Source organism: Dipteris shenzhenensis, chromosome 4, assembly GCF_047967505.1.
Source record: "Dipteris shenzhenensis isolate YYH24624 ecotype China chromosome 4, Dip_SZ_1.0, whole genome shotgun sequence".
Classification (NCBI taxonomy): Eukaryota; Viridiplantae; Streptophyta; class Polypodiopsida; order Gleicheniales; family Dipteridaceae; genus Dipteris; species Dipteris shenzhenensis.
Window position 1 is genome coordinate 2,835,410 of NC_141599.1, and position 17,883 is coordinate 2,853,292.

A 17,883-nucleotide genomic window follows, 5' to 3' on the forward strand; every position below is an offset into this window, starting at 1 on the left:
ACTATGCTGCCTGCCTAAATACAAAGCAAGCTGAATATGGATGAATGCATGGTACCGTCGATAAAGAAGCTCCAAACCCTATGGATTGGGAAGAATACCATGCAATTGGATGTAAAATACTCTCAATATCATCCAAGGTCGTAGATCAAGTCCATGCTTACTCATTCAATACCTTCGACAGAGAATGCCATGCACGATGGGATACGCACCCACTTGGGTATTGAACGCTGCTCGTCTTCCTGCTGAAGATTTGCACCCAAGGAGTGCACAGCTGAATGCCACGACCAGGATCCCCAGATCTGGCCAACCAGATCCACAAACTGGCGAACCAGTTTGAAATTGGTGAACCTGTACAAACAATCATACAGGCTGTATGGCCGACCCCGTTTATCCTTTTGCCCACTGCCATGGAACCTGCAGACTGCTGACCCAGTTTGCACCCCCTGATTCTGTTCCAGGCTTATAAAGAGGCCCTTTGCAGGTCCCTATTGCTGGGCTAATATCCAACCAATCTGGCCCACATCTGCCCTATTGTAGGGCCCATTTCAGCCCTGCATGAAATTCTGCTACAGAATTTCTTCTGCAGCACTGCTGGCTCTTGTCCTATGGATGCCCACATGGCGGCCCATAGGGCAACATTCTCATCTCTCAATTCAGCCCCGTGGCCTCTTCATCCTCAGCGCACATGACCTCTGCTTGATTCTCTTCCCTACTACAGGTCATAAAAATGATAGAAGTCAGTTAACAGTTTGAAGTCATTGTTGGTACTCCAAACCACTAACCAACTTACAGATACTTACGCCCAATTTATCAAGAATTGATAAAACATTCAGGAGGCAAAGATCCCTCCAGCAATACACCAACTTTCATCTTTTATATTTCAGAACAGAAATATTGAGAACCTATTGAAATTCGTAAAACCAACCCTTATAGAACTCAAGCTCCAAAGCACAGGTTGAATAGAATTCTGAATGTTACCCATGAAAAGAACAATGCAGTGCACAACAAACTTTTCTTGAATCAAAACATCATCTTGTTGCTAAAAATAGATTCAATTCCCCAAACAATACTTTCTAGTACAACATAACAGCTGTCCTAGTACAAGGCCATCTCAAAACAATACAAGAATACGGCATGATGAGTATATACCCAAGCCCCATATGCAGTTATTTGCAGAAAGGTTTTGGTCAACAGCAAGCAGCTTGCCAAGCGCAATGGGAAAAGTTCTTAAATTTTACTAGATTTAATCGAAATAGCAGGCCGTATCAACTGCCCTCAAAAAGGATAGCAGGATAAGGACTTCCTAAACCTGCAATTGGCTTTTGACATGGCCATCAGTTGGCATATGCAGAACCTCTACAAGAAAAATTTACAAGTTGAATACAATTTACAGATGAAAACAGCAGGGCAGAAGACAAAAAGTTACATAACAATTTGACGTCCATTTTTTGAAGCAAAAATCAGTAAGAAATAGAAGGAACAAGAACTGGCTAAAACATTCGTTTCAGCAAGCAGAATCACGATGTCCGAAGGGGAGGAGAAACCAAAATGACACCATCTCCGCGGACAAACAGGTATGGAACATGCCTTTTGCTGGTCTGCAACAACAACAATCAGATGGCATTTACATAAACACCAATCAATGAAGACATAATCCCAATGAAGAAACAAGCAGGGAAAAGTTTTAAACTGATGATCAAAATGTTATCATGATTTGATTTACGTCAATAACAGAAATTATCAAACCATCAAAACAGACTCCCTCTCAGCAACTGGAATAATCACCATGAAAGACGAAGATTCTCAGATTACTTGATAATTCAGCAACCCTTTTACAAGTGATTTCAACATACGAAGACTTATTTCAGACATGATTGATCATTGTCTCTAAGCACTAAATGGTCAATCATGAAGAGTCCAGACGATAGGCATTGTGTTTAACTATCCCAAGAAAATTTCAATTGTAAAAAATAAGTGCTTAATTGGTGGTGCAAAGTGGCTAATTGCTTAATTCAGACATAGGTGATTAATATTGGGAACTATAATAGGGTTTGTATAACTATAGCATTTTAAAATACATTATGTATTTAAGTTGTCTATCTCTTGGTCACTGACTTTAAATGCTCATGCTTGTGTTTCAAACTTGGTATCAGAGCAGGCTTTGCTCTGCCCACTCCAGCAATGTTGTAGCGAGGTCAAACATCTTGACTATGTTCAGCTTGAAGCACTAGAGAGAGAAGGAGAGGACCCAATCACTGTCAGTGCTACAGGAGAGGAGGCCTGCGTTATGCACAGCAACAGCTGAGGTATGAGCTTGGGAGCTCAAGGGCAATCAAGGTCAGATCTATACATCAGAATGGCGGCCAAAGTCCATGTGAGTTACTTTTCACAGAACAAGCGAAGGACAAACAAGTCCACATGCTCCAAGTGCATGACATAGCACGTAAGAGCAACTGTGTAGTCTTGAATCCGGATAGAAAGTGCTTCGATCTTGCAATCCCAAAACTGCTTCCCAGCTGGAAGCTGCACCTCGTAGGTGTGATCGCTAGGTATCGTGGACAGCCCCATCTTCTGCACAATATTGTAATTAACAAAGTTGTGAGAGCTGCCCGAGTCAAAGAGAATGTGAACTCTTTGGTCCCTAACTTCTCCATAAACTCGGAAAAGATCATGGGAACCAAATAACGAATTATTAAAAGTGCAATTACAAGAAAGTGGGCAGGTAATGACATTTACAAAAATACATGTCATCGAAACTTGATTAGCTCCCTTAGCTTTGGTACTTGGACCCGCATGGAGCTTTGGTCCTAACGCTTGCTTCTGGTTCTTGCGCTTAGGACAATCATTCCTAGTGTGGCCTCGCACCTTGCCTTAGAAGCAACGTCCTTCTTTCTTTAGCTTCAAGGTACAAAAGAAACAAGCACGACCATTCTTCGCCTGAGTCGAATGTTTCTTGGAGGCGTTGTCTATAGACTTTGACTCCCCGATACCAATGGTAGACTGGAAGAACTTCCTCTTGTTCTTCCCACCCGTGTCGGCAACTGTGGTTCCCTTTGCGCTGGCCATGGTATCATCATAGATGCACGCGTAATTCATGACCTCTTGCAAAGTGGCACACTTCTTGTTCTTGATCTGTAACTTGTACGAGTCAAGCAAACCATCCACAAAGAAACCTAACAAGGTCACTGGATCCCATCTTTGTAGTTCTGGTCTGCAAATCCCGAAACCTCTGAAGATAAACCTCAAAAGTCACATTCAGCTTAGACATATCGAGGGCTTTGAGCTTGCCTACGATATCGTAATCTTCCTCCTCCTTCAAAAACTCTTTCCTGAAGACGCCTGCGAATTCTATCCATGTTACAGGCTTGGTCGAAGTTCCTTCCACCACAATAAAGCCTTTCCTGACATAAACCCTGCTGCAAGCTGTATTTTCTTGACATCTGGGTAAGGGTGAAACTAGAAGTGTCGCGCTATGCGGCCCCCTCTCCCCCCCCCCTCCTCTCTCTTCACCGCCTCCCAGCTCGCAGCGGCCGCGCCTCCTCCGTCCCCCTCTCCTCCTCCTCTGCCCGCCATCCCCCCCCCCTCTCCTTCCTTCTTCGCCCCTCCATCCTCTCCTCGCCCCCCCTCCCCCCGCGTTGCGCTACCACCCCCCCGCCCCCTTCCTCCCCTTCCCCACCGTTGCGCAACGCTGCCACCCCCCCTTCCCCTCCCTCCTCTCCTTTCTTTCCCTCCCTCCTCTCCTTTCTTCCCCGCCCCCCCTCGCGCTGCACTGCCACACCCTCCCCTCTCATCCCTCCTCTTCCCCACCCTACGCTGCGCTGCCCCCCCCTCCCTCCTCTTTTCCTTCCCCCCTTTGCCATTCGCTCCCCACTCCACCACCTCTCCTCCCCCCGCTTCCCCGTACTTCTCCATCCCTCCCTCTTTCCTTCCCTGCCTCCGTCCCACTCCCCCCTCCCTCGCCTCTTCCATTAACTTTCCCTCGCCTTTTGGAGCTTTCACAGTTTGTCGGTGTGGTATGGCGGCCGTGAGCCCATAACTGGTGGCCCAGACGGACCCCCCCCTCCATCAGCCTACCGCATAACACTGACAAAGCATCAGGTCTCCTTGGTGAAGAAGGCCGCCACTGACTTCTCCCAGACGTCCATTTATAGGAGTCATTGGCTACGCCCCTTCACGAGCAGGCATCAAGGACTGGTTGCAATATACCCTCTACGTTGATGACAGCCACATTGAGGAGGTCGCACTCATGGGATGTGGTATCTTCTGGCTCAAGCTCTCCTCAGCACAGGCTGCGAGCGATATGGTCAGACAGTCTCCTACTTCTGTGGGTGGGAAGATCATCCTTATGGTCCCATGGTATAGGGGTTTCAGTGTAGCGGACTACAATGCCCGCTTCCGCATTCCTCACCATCCAATTACCCTCATTTTCCCACGCCTCGCAACAGAGCTTCGCCCGATCATCAAGGACCTGGGGGTGCACTTTGGCTGGCTCATGCAGGACACCTTCGTTGATGCGGCGGCAACCTAAGGGGTGCCACGTGTCAAAGTGGCACTCCTAGATCCGCAGAGTATCCCCTCGGAGTTCGAGATTGAGACAGACACAAGTGTGGTGACGCAGCGCATTATGGTCACTGGTCACCCAGATCAGTGTCTAAGATGCCACGGCTTCGAGCACCAGGCGTGCTCCTGCCCTCGCTTCACGAGGACAGAACCTCAGATGGCCCCCATCCAGGCAACTCAGGATCCCCCGTCAGGCATCGACACCCCCTCCCGAAGGGGAAGGCTGGATTGAGGTCAAAAGAAAACAGAAAGGAAACAAAACAGGACCAAAAAAGCCTTCCCATCTACAGCAAGAGACCCCTGTGGTCACCAATCAGCAGCAGCCCAGTAAGGGGAAGGAGAAAGGGAAGGCGAAGATCAACCAGCCTCCCCTTCATCCTTCACCCTGCCCCCCCCCTCCCCCCTCCTCCTCGATCCCCCTACCTCCCCCCCCTCCGGGATCCCCCCCAGCACCTTTGGTTTCAGCCCCCCCCCTCCCTCGAGCATGCTCTCGAGGGACCCCCCTGTCCGCCTACAGCCCCGAAGCCAACACAGACCTCCTCCGCGCCTATCCCTCCTGGCCCAATGGAGGGGAGAGGAGAGGCCCTTCCCCGCAGATGGCCAGCATTCGTTCGACAGCCAGCACCCCTCTTTCTGGTTCTGACTCCTCATCCTCGTCCCCACACCCAAGGGCAGCTCCTAGAGCTCTACCTTTGGAGTTTTGCCGAGCAGGACCTTGGGATTATTTGGATGCAGTTGGTATTGGCTCCTTCCCTGCATGCCTAGACATCAGCATCTTCTTCCTCTGAAAGGAGGCGGAGGGTAAGGTGTCCGTCCTTGCCCCCCATGATGGTCCTAGCTATTCCTTCACTATCACCAGTGACGGGAATGAGCAATGGACGAATGAAAATGTTTGGGAGACGATTATGTCAGCGATTGGGCGCTAGGCAGAGGTGGAGAGTCAGGAGTGGTGGTTCCAAGGACGACCCTCTTTGACCATGCCCCAGTCATCCTAGTTCTGGACTCAGCCTCTCACTCCTTACCTCCACGCTCGTGCCGGATCCTAGACTCCATCTACCCCAGAGCAACGGTTCGCAGCAGGATAGTGGACTTGTGGGAGCAGTATTAGGACCCCATGGGGGATATGGCAGCTCAGGTAGCTCAGGTTCTTGCCGAGTCTAGTCTCATCTATCAGCAGGAGGCGATTCAGGTCAGGCAACAGTGGTGGGCGAAGGAGAGGGGTCTCAAACGAGATCTTGCCTCGATACAACGAATGCAACAGTCTTCTCCAGGCTCAGAGGAGCTCAGACGACAGGAGGTTAGAGCCCGAGCCATGCTAAAGGAGATCACCCAGCAACGCTCAGAGTTCTCGTTTCATGCTTCCAAGTCCTTTTGGGCTAGGAAAGGCGACAAGATGTGCAGAGAGTTCTTCAGGACTCGTGGCCAGAGGTCAGCAAGGGAACAGCTCCGATCTCTTAGAGCACAGGATGGTAGTGTCACGACAGATCCAGACAAGGTCCAAGACTTGGCGACAGATTTCCACGTCCAAGACTTGGCGACAGATTTCCACAAATCCTTGTTCCGGCAAGAGCCCCCAGACCCTCGTGCCCACCGATGCAGGGAGGAGGTGTGGAGGTATACACCGTCGCTCGTGCAGCCTAGCATGAGTGAAACCCTTCTCGCCCCTTTCACCGTGGCAGAGATGCAGGATGCGGTGAGCGCTATTGATGGGCACAAATGCCCAAGTGAGGATGGGCTCTCTAGAGCTTTCTTCACCACCTTTTGGGAGCAGGTCCACCAGCCCTTGCTCGCAGCCTTCCAGCATATCTTCTCCAGTGAACAGATGCCAAAGAACCTTGCAACAGGCTTGATTTGCCTCATCCCCAAAGGGGGGGACCGTTAGGAGATCAGACAATGGCGCCCTATCACCCTCCTCCCGACTGCCTATAAAATCCTCGCCAAGATGATCAGTAGCCGCGTCCGCCCCCTGCTACATGACTTGATCCATGACACCCAAACTAGTTTTGTCCAAGATCGCAGCATTTTGGACAACATTTTCACATTCTCAGAGGCGACGGAGTGGGCCCAGCACAGTGGCCAGCACCTTGCCATACTCCTTCTTGACTTTGAGAAGGCGTACGACAGGGTAGACTAGTCCTTCTTGGAAGGTACACTCTCTCGGTTCGGTTTCCCGAACAAGTGGATCAGAGGTATTGCTAGTCTCTACAGATCGGCCTCCAGCCGGGTTATCATCAGCGGTAGGATGGGGGAGAGATTCACCCTCGAGCGCTCGGTGCGTCAGGGCTGCCCACTTGCGCCCTACCTCTTCCTATTTTTTGCGGAGGCCATGACTCACTTCCTACGAGCCCGTACCACTGGTCTTCGAGGGATGCGTCTCCCTATTCGAGACGATGCAAAACTTCTAGACTCCGAGTATGCAGACGACACGGCCCTGTATGTGCGGGATGATATGGAGTCATTGGAGCGAGTGAGAATGTCTTTAGAGGTTTTTTGCCTAGCCGCTGGGGCAAAAATCAACTGGCTTAAGTCAGTTGGTTTTCTTACGGATCACGGAGCCAGCTCACAGTGGGGTATTTTCCTGGGGTTTCGCTGGATCCCTAGAGGACAGACGACACGTTACCTCGGATTCCAGGTAGGTCTGGATATCACGCTGGCTCAACAGTTCTTACCGGTCCTAGTCTCCATACGACGGAAGCTAGCCTTCTTGAGCACGGCTCGGCTATCTTTGGCAGGCAGGGCCCTTGTGGTCAATTAGGTCCTTCTTGCCACTGCTTGGTATGTGGCATCTTGTTGGTGTTTCTCGAGATAGTGTGTAGCCCAGCTAAGGAGACTGGTGCGGAACTTTCTTTGCTCTGGCTCAGATGGTTCCGACACCACCGGAGCCCGGGTCACCTGGCAGACGGTCATTCTCCCCCAGACAAAGGGCGGTCTTGGCATCATAGATCCAAAACTACAGAGTCAGCCATTACTTGGCAAGTTAGTCATCCGCGGTCTGACCCCAGGAGGACAGACATGGAAGCTCTTGCTTCAGCGTGGTCTCAGCGCGTGTATCCCCCAAAAAGGGGGTGATTGGCAACCGTCTATCTGGTGGATTTTCACTTCAGCCCCACTGACTCAGCCCCGTTCCCCCTTCCTCCGTGGCCTCGTCTCGGTCTGGAGGAAGTTGCGGCACAGCCTCTCTCAGGTTCCCCCCAACTGCCGAGAGGAGATAGACAAACAGCCCCTGATTTGGAGCAACCAGGTGACAGATGATACAGGTCGCCAACTTGGAGAGAGATCCCATATCCCATGGGCACTCTGGGCGCATGGGCCTACGTGCTCGCTCCGGGTTTGGAGGGACGTCTATAGCCAGTTGAGCCCAGGCGACCTGGTAGTAGCAGTAGGTACGGCACGTGGGATCCAAGCTCGACGAGCGGAGTCGATGCTGCCATTCCTACAAGTTGGAGGATTCCCATGATCACCAGACAACTCCTCCCGGGAGATGAGAGGTGGCTAGGGCAGTTCACACCCCGTGGCATTCCTTTGGTGGTTGCAGGCCTTTTCTTGGAGTCCTCGATTCACTTCTTCTCCGTCGCCGATGGTAGCCGTCTCCAGAGCAGAGAGGCCATGATCGACCCCCAGCTTCCCTGGCAACACCTTTGCATCATAGGGCTGCAAGGGAAAACGTGGCATATAGACCCCTTGATTATGCAGGATCAAGACTGGAGACTCTGGATTTGGGAGGGCCGCTCCTTGACAAAGGTGGAGTGGGACCCAGGGGAGTGGCGCTGGCCACCACTGGAGACCTCAGAGAACCCTACCCCCTTCTTCTCATACAGTGCGCATACTGGTAGGCGTGCTCTTGGGGCTCTCCAACGCAGGCTACCCACACAGGCACATAGTTGGTATGCCCAAGGGATATCTCTGGTTTTTCTTCGCACATTCTGGAAGACTCTTTGGGCAAGCTGGCGGCCAAGGAAGATCTCTTACTTTCTTTGGATGGTGGCCCACAAGGGGCTACCAGTTGGCAGATGGCTGAGGCAGATGGGGAAGGAGTCATGGGGATCTTAGCGAGGGCTGCACCCGAGCTAGGACCGGTCACTTGGGGAGCCGTTTGCTTGTGCAGCACCGAGATGGGACATCACTTGGCTTATGAGTTCTCTAGGCAGGATCCAGTTTTCTTCATCACACAGGCCACCTAGGCATACATGGACAGCTTCCCTTGGCATCTGACAGAGACAGATGCAGGAGCGATGACTCGGCACCCAATTTGGGAGATCATAGGGAGTATTGTAGGCTGGCATATCTGGACTTCCAAATGCGCGCAGATCTTAGGAGATCAGGCTTCTTCTACTACCCAGACCCTAGCGGACATTTGGAGCACAATCATTCACACGGTCAAGGGTAAGTGGGATCAGATTCAGGGGGAGTCCCGGGCAGGGAAGGAGAAGAGATGGCGCTTCCTTCGCGATTGGGACCATCAAGAGCTGTTCTTCCAGCACTCTGCTCAGAGTCTTCAGTGGCATTACTCCCCCCCACCATGGCTGTTTGTCCACTCTCCGATGATTATGCCCTGAGAGGCTTGTAATTATTATTTTGTTACCACGGGCTGTATCCGTTTTGTGATTACAGCCCGCTGGCCTTTAGGCCCTCTTGTACTCTCGTTTTCAAGCAATATAACTAGCACTACTTTTTGCGCAAAAAAAAAGTAATAATAATAATAGAGTCCCTGGTAATCCTCTGCATGGTAGTTCATATCCTGGTCTCCCATCGCAAGCTCCGGGTCTACAGAATCAGCCATAACTGATTCGAATCTCATGAAGAAAATAGGCTGAGAGAAGAGAAGGAACAGGTGGTCTCGAAACTAGGAGGCTGGAACAGAGAGAAAAACTAACGAAACAGAGAGGGATGAGAGAAAGAGGCTGGCTGATCGAAAGGAGAAGGGGCTGGCGGAGGCTGTCAATCCAGGAGCCGAGCTCCTTGCTGGCCCGTACGGAAATCTGCAGCAGGCGGAACCAGGGTGTCAAATCGGGAAAGGGATGTGGAGGGGTAGAGGCTTGCGCACAAATCTGCCCGTAGGGGAGGAGCTGCTGCTGCGTTAAGGTCTAGAGTGGGGCTGCGAACAGCCCTTGGTGCCCTCGTGGTCCCTGCTCAGCCTGCCATACCTGGGTTCAACTGAAAATCTGCCTCAGCCCTTTGCTTACCAACGATCAGCCCATCGCTTCACTCCTACGAGCGCTTACCAACGATCATCCGATTCAGGGATACTCAGGCTCGACTTGCAGCACTCAGGCAGCATGCTACACTACGGGACCACCCTACTATCTTCATGGATGAGGATCTCACACCTATGCAGGTGGAAGAGCGGCGCACCCTGCTTCAGCAACGAGATGTAGCCCGTCACGAGGGGAAGTGGGCTGTCGTCCGAGATGGCCACCTATTAGTTGGCCCCCGCCACCAAGCCCCACCAAGTACTCCAGACACGGTAGCAGGCTCCCCCCCCCAAATAGGGAGACATGGTCTATGAGATTCAGACTCAGCACACAGTACCCTTGGCATGCACCATATGGAACTGTAATGGTACCCTATGGTCTGACCCTTGGAACTTCTCAGTCATACACAAGACGCGACATCGTTTTCTATACAGAGACACATCAGAGCCCCCAAGCGCCCTCTCCCCTCGGTCAGTGGCTATACCTGGAAGTCAGTATTCCGTGAGAAGACCAGATATACTGGGGGGTCCGAGGATCAGGCGGAGTTGCAGTACTCTTTCATTCAGCACTCACGAGCTTGATATCCGTGGTTAGACGGGATGTCCATGCCCGTTACCTATGGCTCCGATTTCGACGCCCCTCCACACGCAACCTCTTTATTACAGTCTGCTACTTTCCTCCTGAGACGTCACATTTCGCACGGATGCTACGTGAGGATACGGGGGTATCCCCCTATTTAGATCTCTACTCAGACATTGTGGAGTTCTCCAGACGTGGAGACTCGAGAGGTCCTCCTAGTTGGGGATTTCAACGCAAGGACAGGTGCACATCAGACATCACTCCTGGACTTCCACTCAGATCTGGTCCTATTACTTGAGATGGACACAGAGGACTCAGGCTTCCCCGCTCCTCGGCCGACAGTCGCGTTCCCGTTACTGCGTATGGGCAGGCTCTTTTGGACCTTGGACGTATACATGATTTGGTCATCTACAATGGACTAGACCGGTGGCCTGCCTCCTCTGGTTTCACATGTTTCCCACATGGCGGAGGAGCCAGTGTCATCAACTACATTCTGGGATCTCCTGCTTTAGCCCCACAGATCACCGACTTCCGTACTGCACCCTTACCCCCAAGAGCCGACCACACTTACTGTTCTTTCATATCCTTGCGCCTCGAGCCCCTCCCAGCCACACCCCGCACTACACTACCTATCATGATATACACTTCGATCATAACCTCTCACCTGATTACTCAGCCCACCTAGCCTCCCTCCTCAAACACATAGACAGCATACCCTCTCTAGATCACCGAGCCGCCCTTATCACCCACTCCCTTCACAATGCAGCCCGCCACATTTTCCTTTCCACTACTCGGTCCACCCACCCTCCACCTGCTGGCTCCACCCCTTGCAATAGCTGGTATGATGACGAGTGTAAAGCATTACGCCGCACACTCCGACTCACGACCCAGCGAAACGCTAGGGCCAACCCACATCTCACCAAGGATTATCGTTGACTAGTCCGTCGCAAGAAGCTAGCCTTCCTGCGCCAGAATGAGGATATGCTACTGAACATTCTGTTTAGTAGCAACTCCAAGGATTTCTGGAGGAAATTCCTAGAACGCCGATCCCCCTCCCCCCTCACAGACACTTCCCTTTGGCACTCCTACGCACGTACACTCTATGATATCCCTGATCAACCTCCTCCCGACCTCTCAGCCACCCCCCGCCCCATTTCTTGCACCCTCTTCACAACCCAGGGAGTCACCCATGCAGCGCTTAAGCTTCACAACGGCCGAGCATGACATCTCGTCTCTGCTCTCTGCCCACCCCACCGGGGTTACTATTGCCCTCATCCACAGGGCCATCCGCCGCCCTCGACGACCGAGCTCGACTAGGCCGCATGACGTCAGAGGCCAATCATCTATCGCAGGGTTTTTTCTGGCCTCCCATTTGACGGCCCCTCTATGATTGGTCTCTGACAATCACCACCTGCACATATATATTGTATCTCCCCCCACTGCCCCATTTTTGGTGCCCCCCCCTTCTTTTTTGTATCATCTGGAGGTAGACACGTATTTTTTGTATCAGGACTAGACACACCGTCCTTCATAACTCTTTTTTGTAGAAACGGTTGGCTGGCCCTCCGCCACCATTATGCTCATTGTATCAGTTATCTTTAGTCTCATAGACCTTCACGGTCTCCCGAAGACTTTAATAAACTTTCTTTCTTTCTTTCTTTCTTTCTTTCTTTCTCCCCTGCAATCGTTCTCTGTCCCTCCAAGCTACACCTCGCTCTCTCTCTCACCTAATGCCTTAGTTCAACTTTGAATTCACTCACTCTCTGCCTTCTCCTACGTTCTTTCCCTAATCTTAACCACTTCCCTTAACCGATGAACCAAACAAGCACTGGCAGAGTAATGAACATGAATTTCGAAATTAGGGCATACTGGAGACAAAATCGTCCAAAATTTTCACAACAAAAGTTCCTGCCTCAAGAGTTGGCTCTGATACCAACTGACACGACCCCAGCACTCCTGAAACCTCTGATCTGCAAGCAAACACAAGAACACACCAAACGTGAAGAAACTGAGCAAGCTGCTCACCACCCAACCATGACATCTACGGGATGCGATCCCGAATCAGATGTCCCCTCCAAGCCACGAGCTGAGCTACTGGCACGAACTCCCAACCAAATCCTAACTAGCCTGGTGTCCCATACCACCAGGTGGCGCTGTGAAGCCTGGGATCTGCTGCTGGGCCTTGGGCTACGCTATGATGCAAGTGCGCGTCCACATCTCAATCTAGGATCAGACCTAGCACTTGGGAACGAGACTTGCTCCCATCGGCTCTCTAAGAACTGAACCTCTGGGTCCCTTATATAGACTCGGGCCCCAAGCGCCAAAAATAGCGAAGACCTCTAACTGGTTCGTACCCTTACCCGAGAATCAAGCCTGCCTAGCTCTAAGCCTCCCCAGGCTACCTGAGCTAGTCTTGTGTACCCAGTACACGTCAGAGACCAATCCGTGCACATGACAAACCTGCCATTTGTACTGCCTTGCACAGAGACAATGAAATGAATAGGATACCCTTTTCTACGAGAACTGTTTAACCTTTGAGCACCTGATGCATTGTACACTTGCATTCCGATTCGCATGAACATCTATAGGGAAATAGGAGCAAGGAAGGCAAATGAAGAGGCTGTCATGTAGGCTGCCATATGGACAGCATATGATTTTCCTTCTTGAATTATTTACGACCCAACCTTGCAGGGTTGATCGATACACAGTGGGACTATTGTTGTTGTGGCGGGGCCTAGGGGCTGCATAAAAGGGCCCAATGGATGACTGCAGAGCTGGGCAGAGATTCAGTTGCCCCTGGGCTGGTCAGTCAGTCCACAGCTTGGGTCGGCCAGCCAGCAGACTGACTCTTCCCAAAAGGCACACATTTTCATGAAAATGACACTTCTCCTTATACCATTCTAATATACCCTCTCATCAAAGGCTGCACCCTTCACAACAAGCACAAACCTCTTCATGCACATACCTTTTAGGACACCCACCTTCTCAAATGTGGCTCTTTACTCTCTATTTAAGAGAGGCCTCACACATTCTCAATCGTTCTACTTTGAAACAGACTGCTTTCCTCTGCTAGGATTTCTCAAAATCATGGGGACACCCGTGAGTGAATAAGATACACAAGTGTACACGAAAAAAAGTCATCTCAATAAGGTGGTCAGAAACCTAGGAGAATATGAGCCGTTGATAGTATCCTCAAGTAGAATACACCCAACCTAAGAGATTGGGAACTATGAAATAAACAAACAAGCCACTTACCTTGTTCATTATAAGTAAAAAATTTGTTCAAGCCAATGAGGTATTTTAGAAAATCATACTGAAATCATTAACAAAGACATGTTCCACGGAACAAGACAAAAAAAGAGCCATGAGTTCTTTCTTGGCAAGCTTAAGGTTCAATAAGCATTGGATAAGTATGATGAGGCTTAATGCTTCGTCAAATCAATGAAATGTGGGATTAACTAGAGACTAAAAGGATAGAAACCTTAAAGGGCACACTATACAACCACCTAAATGCAAGGCTATGATTACTACACACAAGTTATGGAAGCGCTAGCTAGGTTTGAGGAAGAACCAAAGCACGTGGATTCGATTGACACGATTTTGTCGATACATATTAACGCTAAGCATACTATGAAATAATTAACTATGAGAAGTCTAACAAAGCTACCCAAAAGCTACAAGGAAAAATGATTAAGAGAAATATGAAACTATCACAAACACCATCACATAGCATGCTCTGCTATCATGTTGCATTGCATGCGATAGTCCAAAAAAATATTGTCGTCTTTTTTTTGCAACAAAGAGAGAACCAGGATCTCTCAGCTAGGGACAAACAGCCCAATATATCTCAAAAACAGCAGCACAAAGAACCACAGGCTACAACAGCGCAAGACGCTTATGGAGCCATCGTCCATTATGTATATGAGTCACAAGGCACAGAATGGCTGAGACAAATCATTATCGTGTGCTTCATGAGGTTAGAAGCACGGAATGTTTGTGGAGAAGACATTATCACTCAAACATGCCCGTTGTACTGGATGCACGACTAAAACACCTCGGTATAACTCCCGCTTGATTTTAAACACAAACTACACTGCAAACAAATTTTTTAGGGACGCGTGGAAAGGAGCAAAATTTTAGTTCAATAGTTCGGTCCCACAACACTGCATACCTGCCATGTCTTTTAGTAAGGAAGAATTTGTATACTGCCACTAAAAGGGCCATTCTGATGATCACATCCCTCGTATGAGCACCGCATTCCGTGCGCGTCGTAGATCGTCAGACATACCTTGGTGTGATTATCTAGTCTAAACCTACAAATATTCGTTTAAGGGCACCAACGTATCTAATTTCGAAGAAGGCTTACCCGAACAATCTCTTCGTAGGTTTCGTCGTCAATTTCCACCGATGTGATGACCTCCTCGACGTCTCCGAGGATCATATTGAGGTGTTGATCGTATGCCTACGAGATTGGGTGAAAAAAACTAATAAATAAAGTTGAATGGCTGAAATGAAGCAAAAGCTTGGTTCATAAAATCAGGTTAAGAGAAGGACTTGCATGAAGCTTTCCGCGCAGCTCTCTGTCGGATCGGAGCTTCACATAAATTCTTTCATCGAGGCTGAGTCTAATGAGATCGAGAGGCTCCTTCACCGCACTCTCCTCCTCCGTCGCCATGTTGTGAAATCTTGCTTTGGGCGGGAAGCTAAAAGATCAAAGGCAATGCAGAATGTAGCTTGGTGTGCCACGTGGCACCGCAGTTCAGTTAATACCAAAGGTGAAGGTGAATAATACAAGAAGAAACGACTACCGCTTGAGAGTGTAGTGCACAGGTCATTTTTTGAATAAAGAGTGGCTGCTCCAAGTGGAATGGAAATGCCGCACCAGTGCGAGAATTGTCACCTTCATTTTTGAAAGTGCGTATTTGAGCACTTATACGCATCTGGACGGATGGCAAATTTTGAGCTGTGTGTGCACTAGCTCTATGAGACAAAAGGTACATCCAAAGTCAATTCAAATACTCGAAGGGAATCTAGACAAAACTATCTTGATATGCATGCCTCCTCTGCCTACTAATCACATGGATCTCTAGGGCCAATCTCGGTAATCTTTAGCGAAGGATAGCCCATACCATGTAGATATGTCATGGCCTAGAAGATGGCATCGGTCTAAAGTGGTGTCAATGCTACAAATCATATTGATACCAACAAAGGACTTGAATGACAATTTAGAGAGCCTTGGATGAAATCCCCTCCACTCAACTACCGAGAGATCAATCCCCAAAAAGGTGCTACATGCATGGCTGTCAGTCTCATCAACATATCCACCCCTTTGTCGAGGGACCTTAGAATTATGCCTAAAAGCATTATCTCTCCACTTTTGCCAAAGCTCACTCAGCTGCATGTATCATCATGAACAGTGGCCTAGTAAGTACTTCCCCTAAGTGTAGGCCTATACAATCTCTGCGGTCTCTCGTACATGGAACTTTGTGGATGCATAGCCAGTTGTGACCTTGGTCTTCCCAAAGCTAACAGTCAAGTCCATCTCCTTACCTTCTCCTTGTAAAACACCTCTAGAGCCTTTAGTTGTTCATGTAAGCCCATTGGTAAAAGGATAATGCCATCTGTATATAAGAGTATATATAGCATCACGTCTGCAGCAGTGACTCAAAAAACTCCAAGTCGATCAATAAAATATTGTGATGTCATCGCAAAAAAAGTGTTGATATCGTGCTCTCAATCCAAATCGACATGCTGCCTAGGGCCCGTACCACTACTCTAACTAGCTCGTGTAGTCTCACTACACCCCAAATCATGTCTTAACTCTTGGAGCCTCCTAATAATGCATGCTCATGGGATGTTGTTAGGAATGCGGCTAAAATACGTATTTCCTAAATACAAATATTCTGAATATGAAGAGTCAAGTTGAAAAAGTAAAGAGTCTCAAAATACAAACTGCCTAAGAATTTTCCAGGAGGACTCTACAAGAACTAACTCTGCAACTTTATGTATGAACTGCTATTTACTCTTTAAAATATCAGAATATAAAAGGTGTACCTTCTTTCCATGATCTTGCCTCTCCATTATGGCAGTTCTGTAGTTCTTGTTAATGAAATTCTCTTAGTTCTAGCTATCAATTATTATTCGCAGAGTGATTGTTCATTGTTTTTCTTTAATTTTGAAGTTCTTGATTACTAAAGTATGCTGAAGTATAGTATTTTTTTCCCACATCCCCTTGAAAAAGGAGGGCATAACTAGGATATCCTACCATCCTCACCCTCGAGAATTGATAGCCTAAAATGGTTGATTGTGCTCTAAACTAGGCAAAGAGAATTAGCCAAAACTTCATTAAATGCTTATTTTTTATGCATATAACTTACTAGATAGCGAAACAAACATGATAAATATGTAAATCATGTCTTGCCATTTGATTTGATATGCTACATGACCAACTTTGGATTTTTCAATCGAAATATATAGGTTATCAAAGTTGGGCAGTTTCTAGTGATCTACATAGATTTTTCAACAAAAAAGGCCATGGTTGCCTAGCTTTCTATTCCAAACCCAAATGAGCACCTAATTTTCTAACATGCACCTTTAAAAAAACATTGTTGCATTAGTTATCTTTACTAATGTTTTGGTTTTCCTTTAACACATGCTATCTTACAAGTTGGTTTGAGCATTGCAACACTTTGACGAGCATTTACAGAGCTCTAGGACTCTAATACAATGGACAAAAATCATATATCGAAACAAATACTATACATATTGATTTAATACTCCGACTATTTATGTTCCATATTGTTATTGTTGTACGGAAGAACCCTCTGAGTGTTTATCATGTTCGAATTACAAGATAAAGAACTAGAATAGCCCAACTATTACAAATAGAAACTATGTGTGCAATACAAAACAATCGGAAGACAGACTCTATAATAATTATGTAATATTCAAAATCTCTCAAACAACAATACAAATTACTTACATCTCTGTCTCTGAAACAATCTCAAAAGGCCTATAGAAAACTAGGAGTTACATGTGATATGTCTCCTCATATCTGTAACTATCTTAGATACATATTATGGATTAAGCTCCGAATATTTAGATGCATAGTTATCCATGTACCACTGGCACACCTGTGGCTAGGAATTTGGGAAAAAAATCTTGACGTGAACCCACCACAATGCTTCTAGTGGAAATTAGAAACCCCTCCTCATGGTGCAATGTCTCACCAATCTAGTTGAGATGTATGGAGACACACATCTCTATCCACCTGCTCATCATTGATAGGCAGACCACACAGTGACCAATGAGCAGGACATGCAACTTATCTTGTCCCACATTCTAGATGTAGTTGTGTTGGTGTTCTTAGTGCCCACGTGTATATGGCACACTTAATCTATGTTGTACCATGGGATGCTCATTTAGAAGAACAAGATGGCTTCCCCCTCTCTCTTGGTGTATGTATGCTACATGATTCATGTTGTTTCCATAACATAGTATCAGAACTTCATGTGAGACATTCACACTCTTGAGCTCTCACATCTCTCACCAC

The 17,883-nt window shown here is 48.3% G+C and overlaps 1 protein-coding gene across 1 annotated transcript; it reads right to left on the reverse strand.

Moving 5' to 3' along the window:
- Positions 1-1,368: 1,368 nt before the first annotated feature.
- Positions 1,369-15,044, reverse strand: LOC147902326 (sm-like protein LSM3A). The gene is made up of 3 exons (XM_087373769.1): positions 14,890-15,044; positions 14,698-14,793; positions 1,369-1,598 (listed from the first exon to the last, which is right to left on the reverse strand). The coding sequence occupies exons 1-3, from the start codon at positions 15,004-15,006 to the stop codon at positions 1,518-1,520; spliced, it is 294 nt and encodes a 97-aa protein (XP_087229895.1). The 5' UTR covers positions 15,007-15,044; the 3' UTR covers positions 1,369-1,517.
- Between the last annotated feature and the right edge of the window lie 2,839 nt (positions 15,045-17,883).

Coding starts and splice junctions, on each gene's coding strand:
- LOC147902326 (XM_087373769.1), bottom strand. CDS start 15,006: ATGGCGACGGAGGAGGAGAGTGCGGTGAAGGAGCCTCTCGATCTCATT. Junction 14,794..14,889: donor AGCTGCGCGGAAAGCTTCAT/GCAAGTCCTTCT, acceptor CCAATCTCGTAG/GCATACGATCAACACCTCAA. Junction 1,599..14,697: donor CCTACGAAGAGATTGTTCGG/GTAAGCCTTCTT, acceptor TTGTTGTTGCAG/ACCAGCAAAAGGCATGTTCC.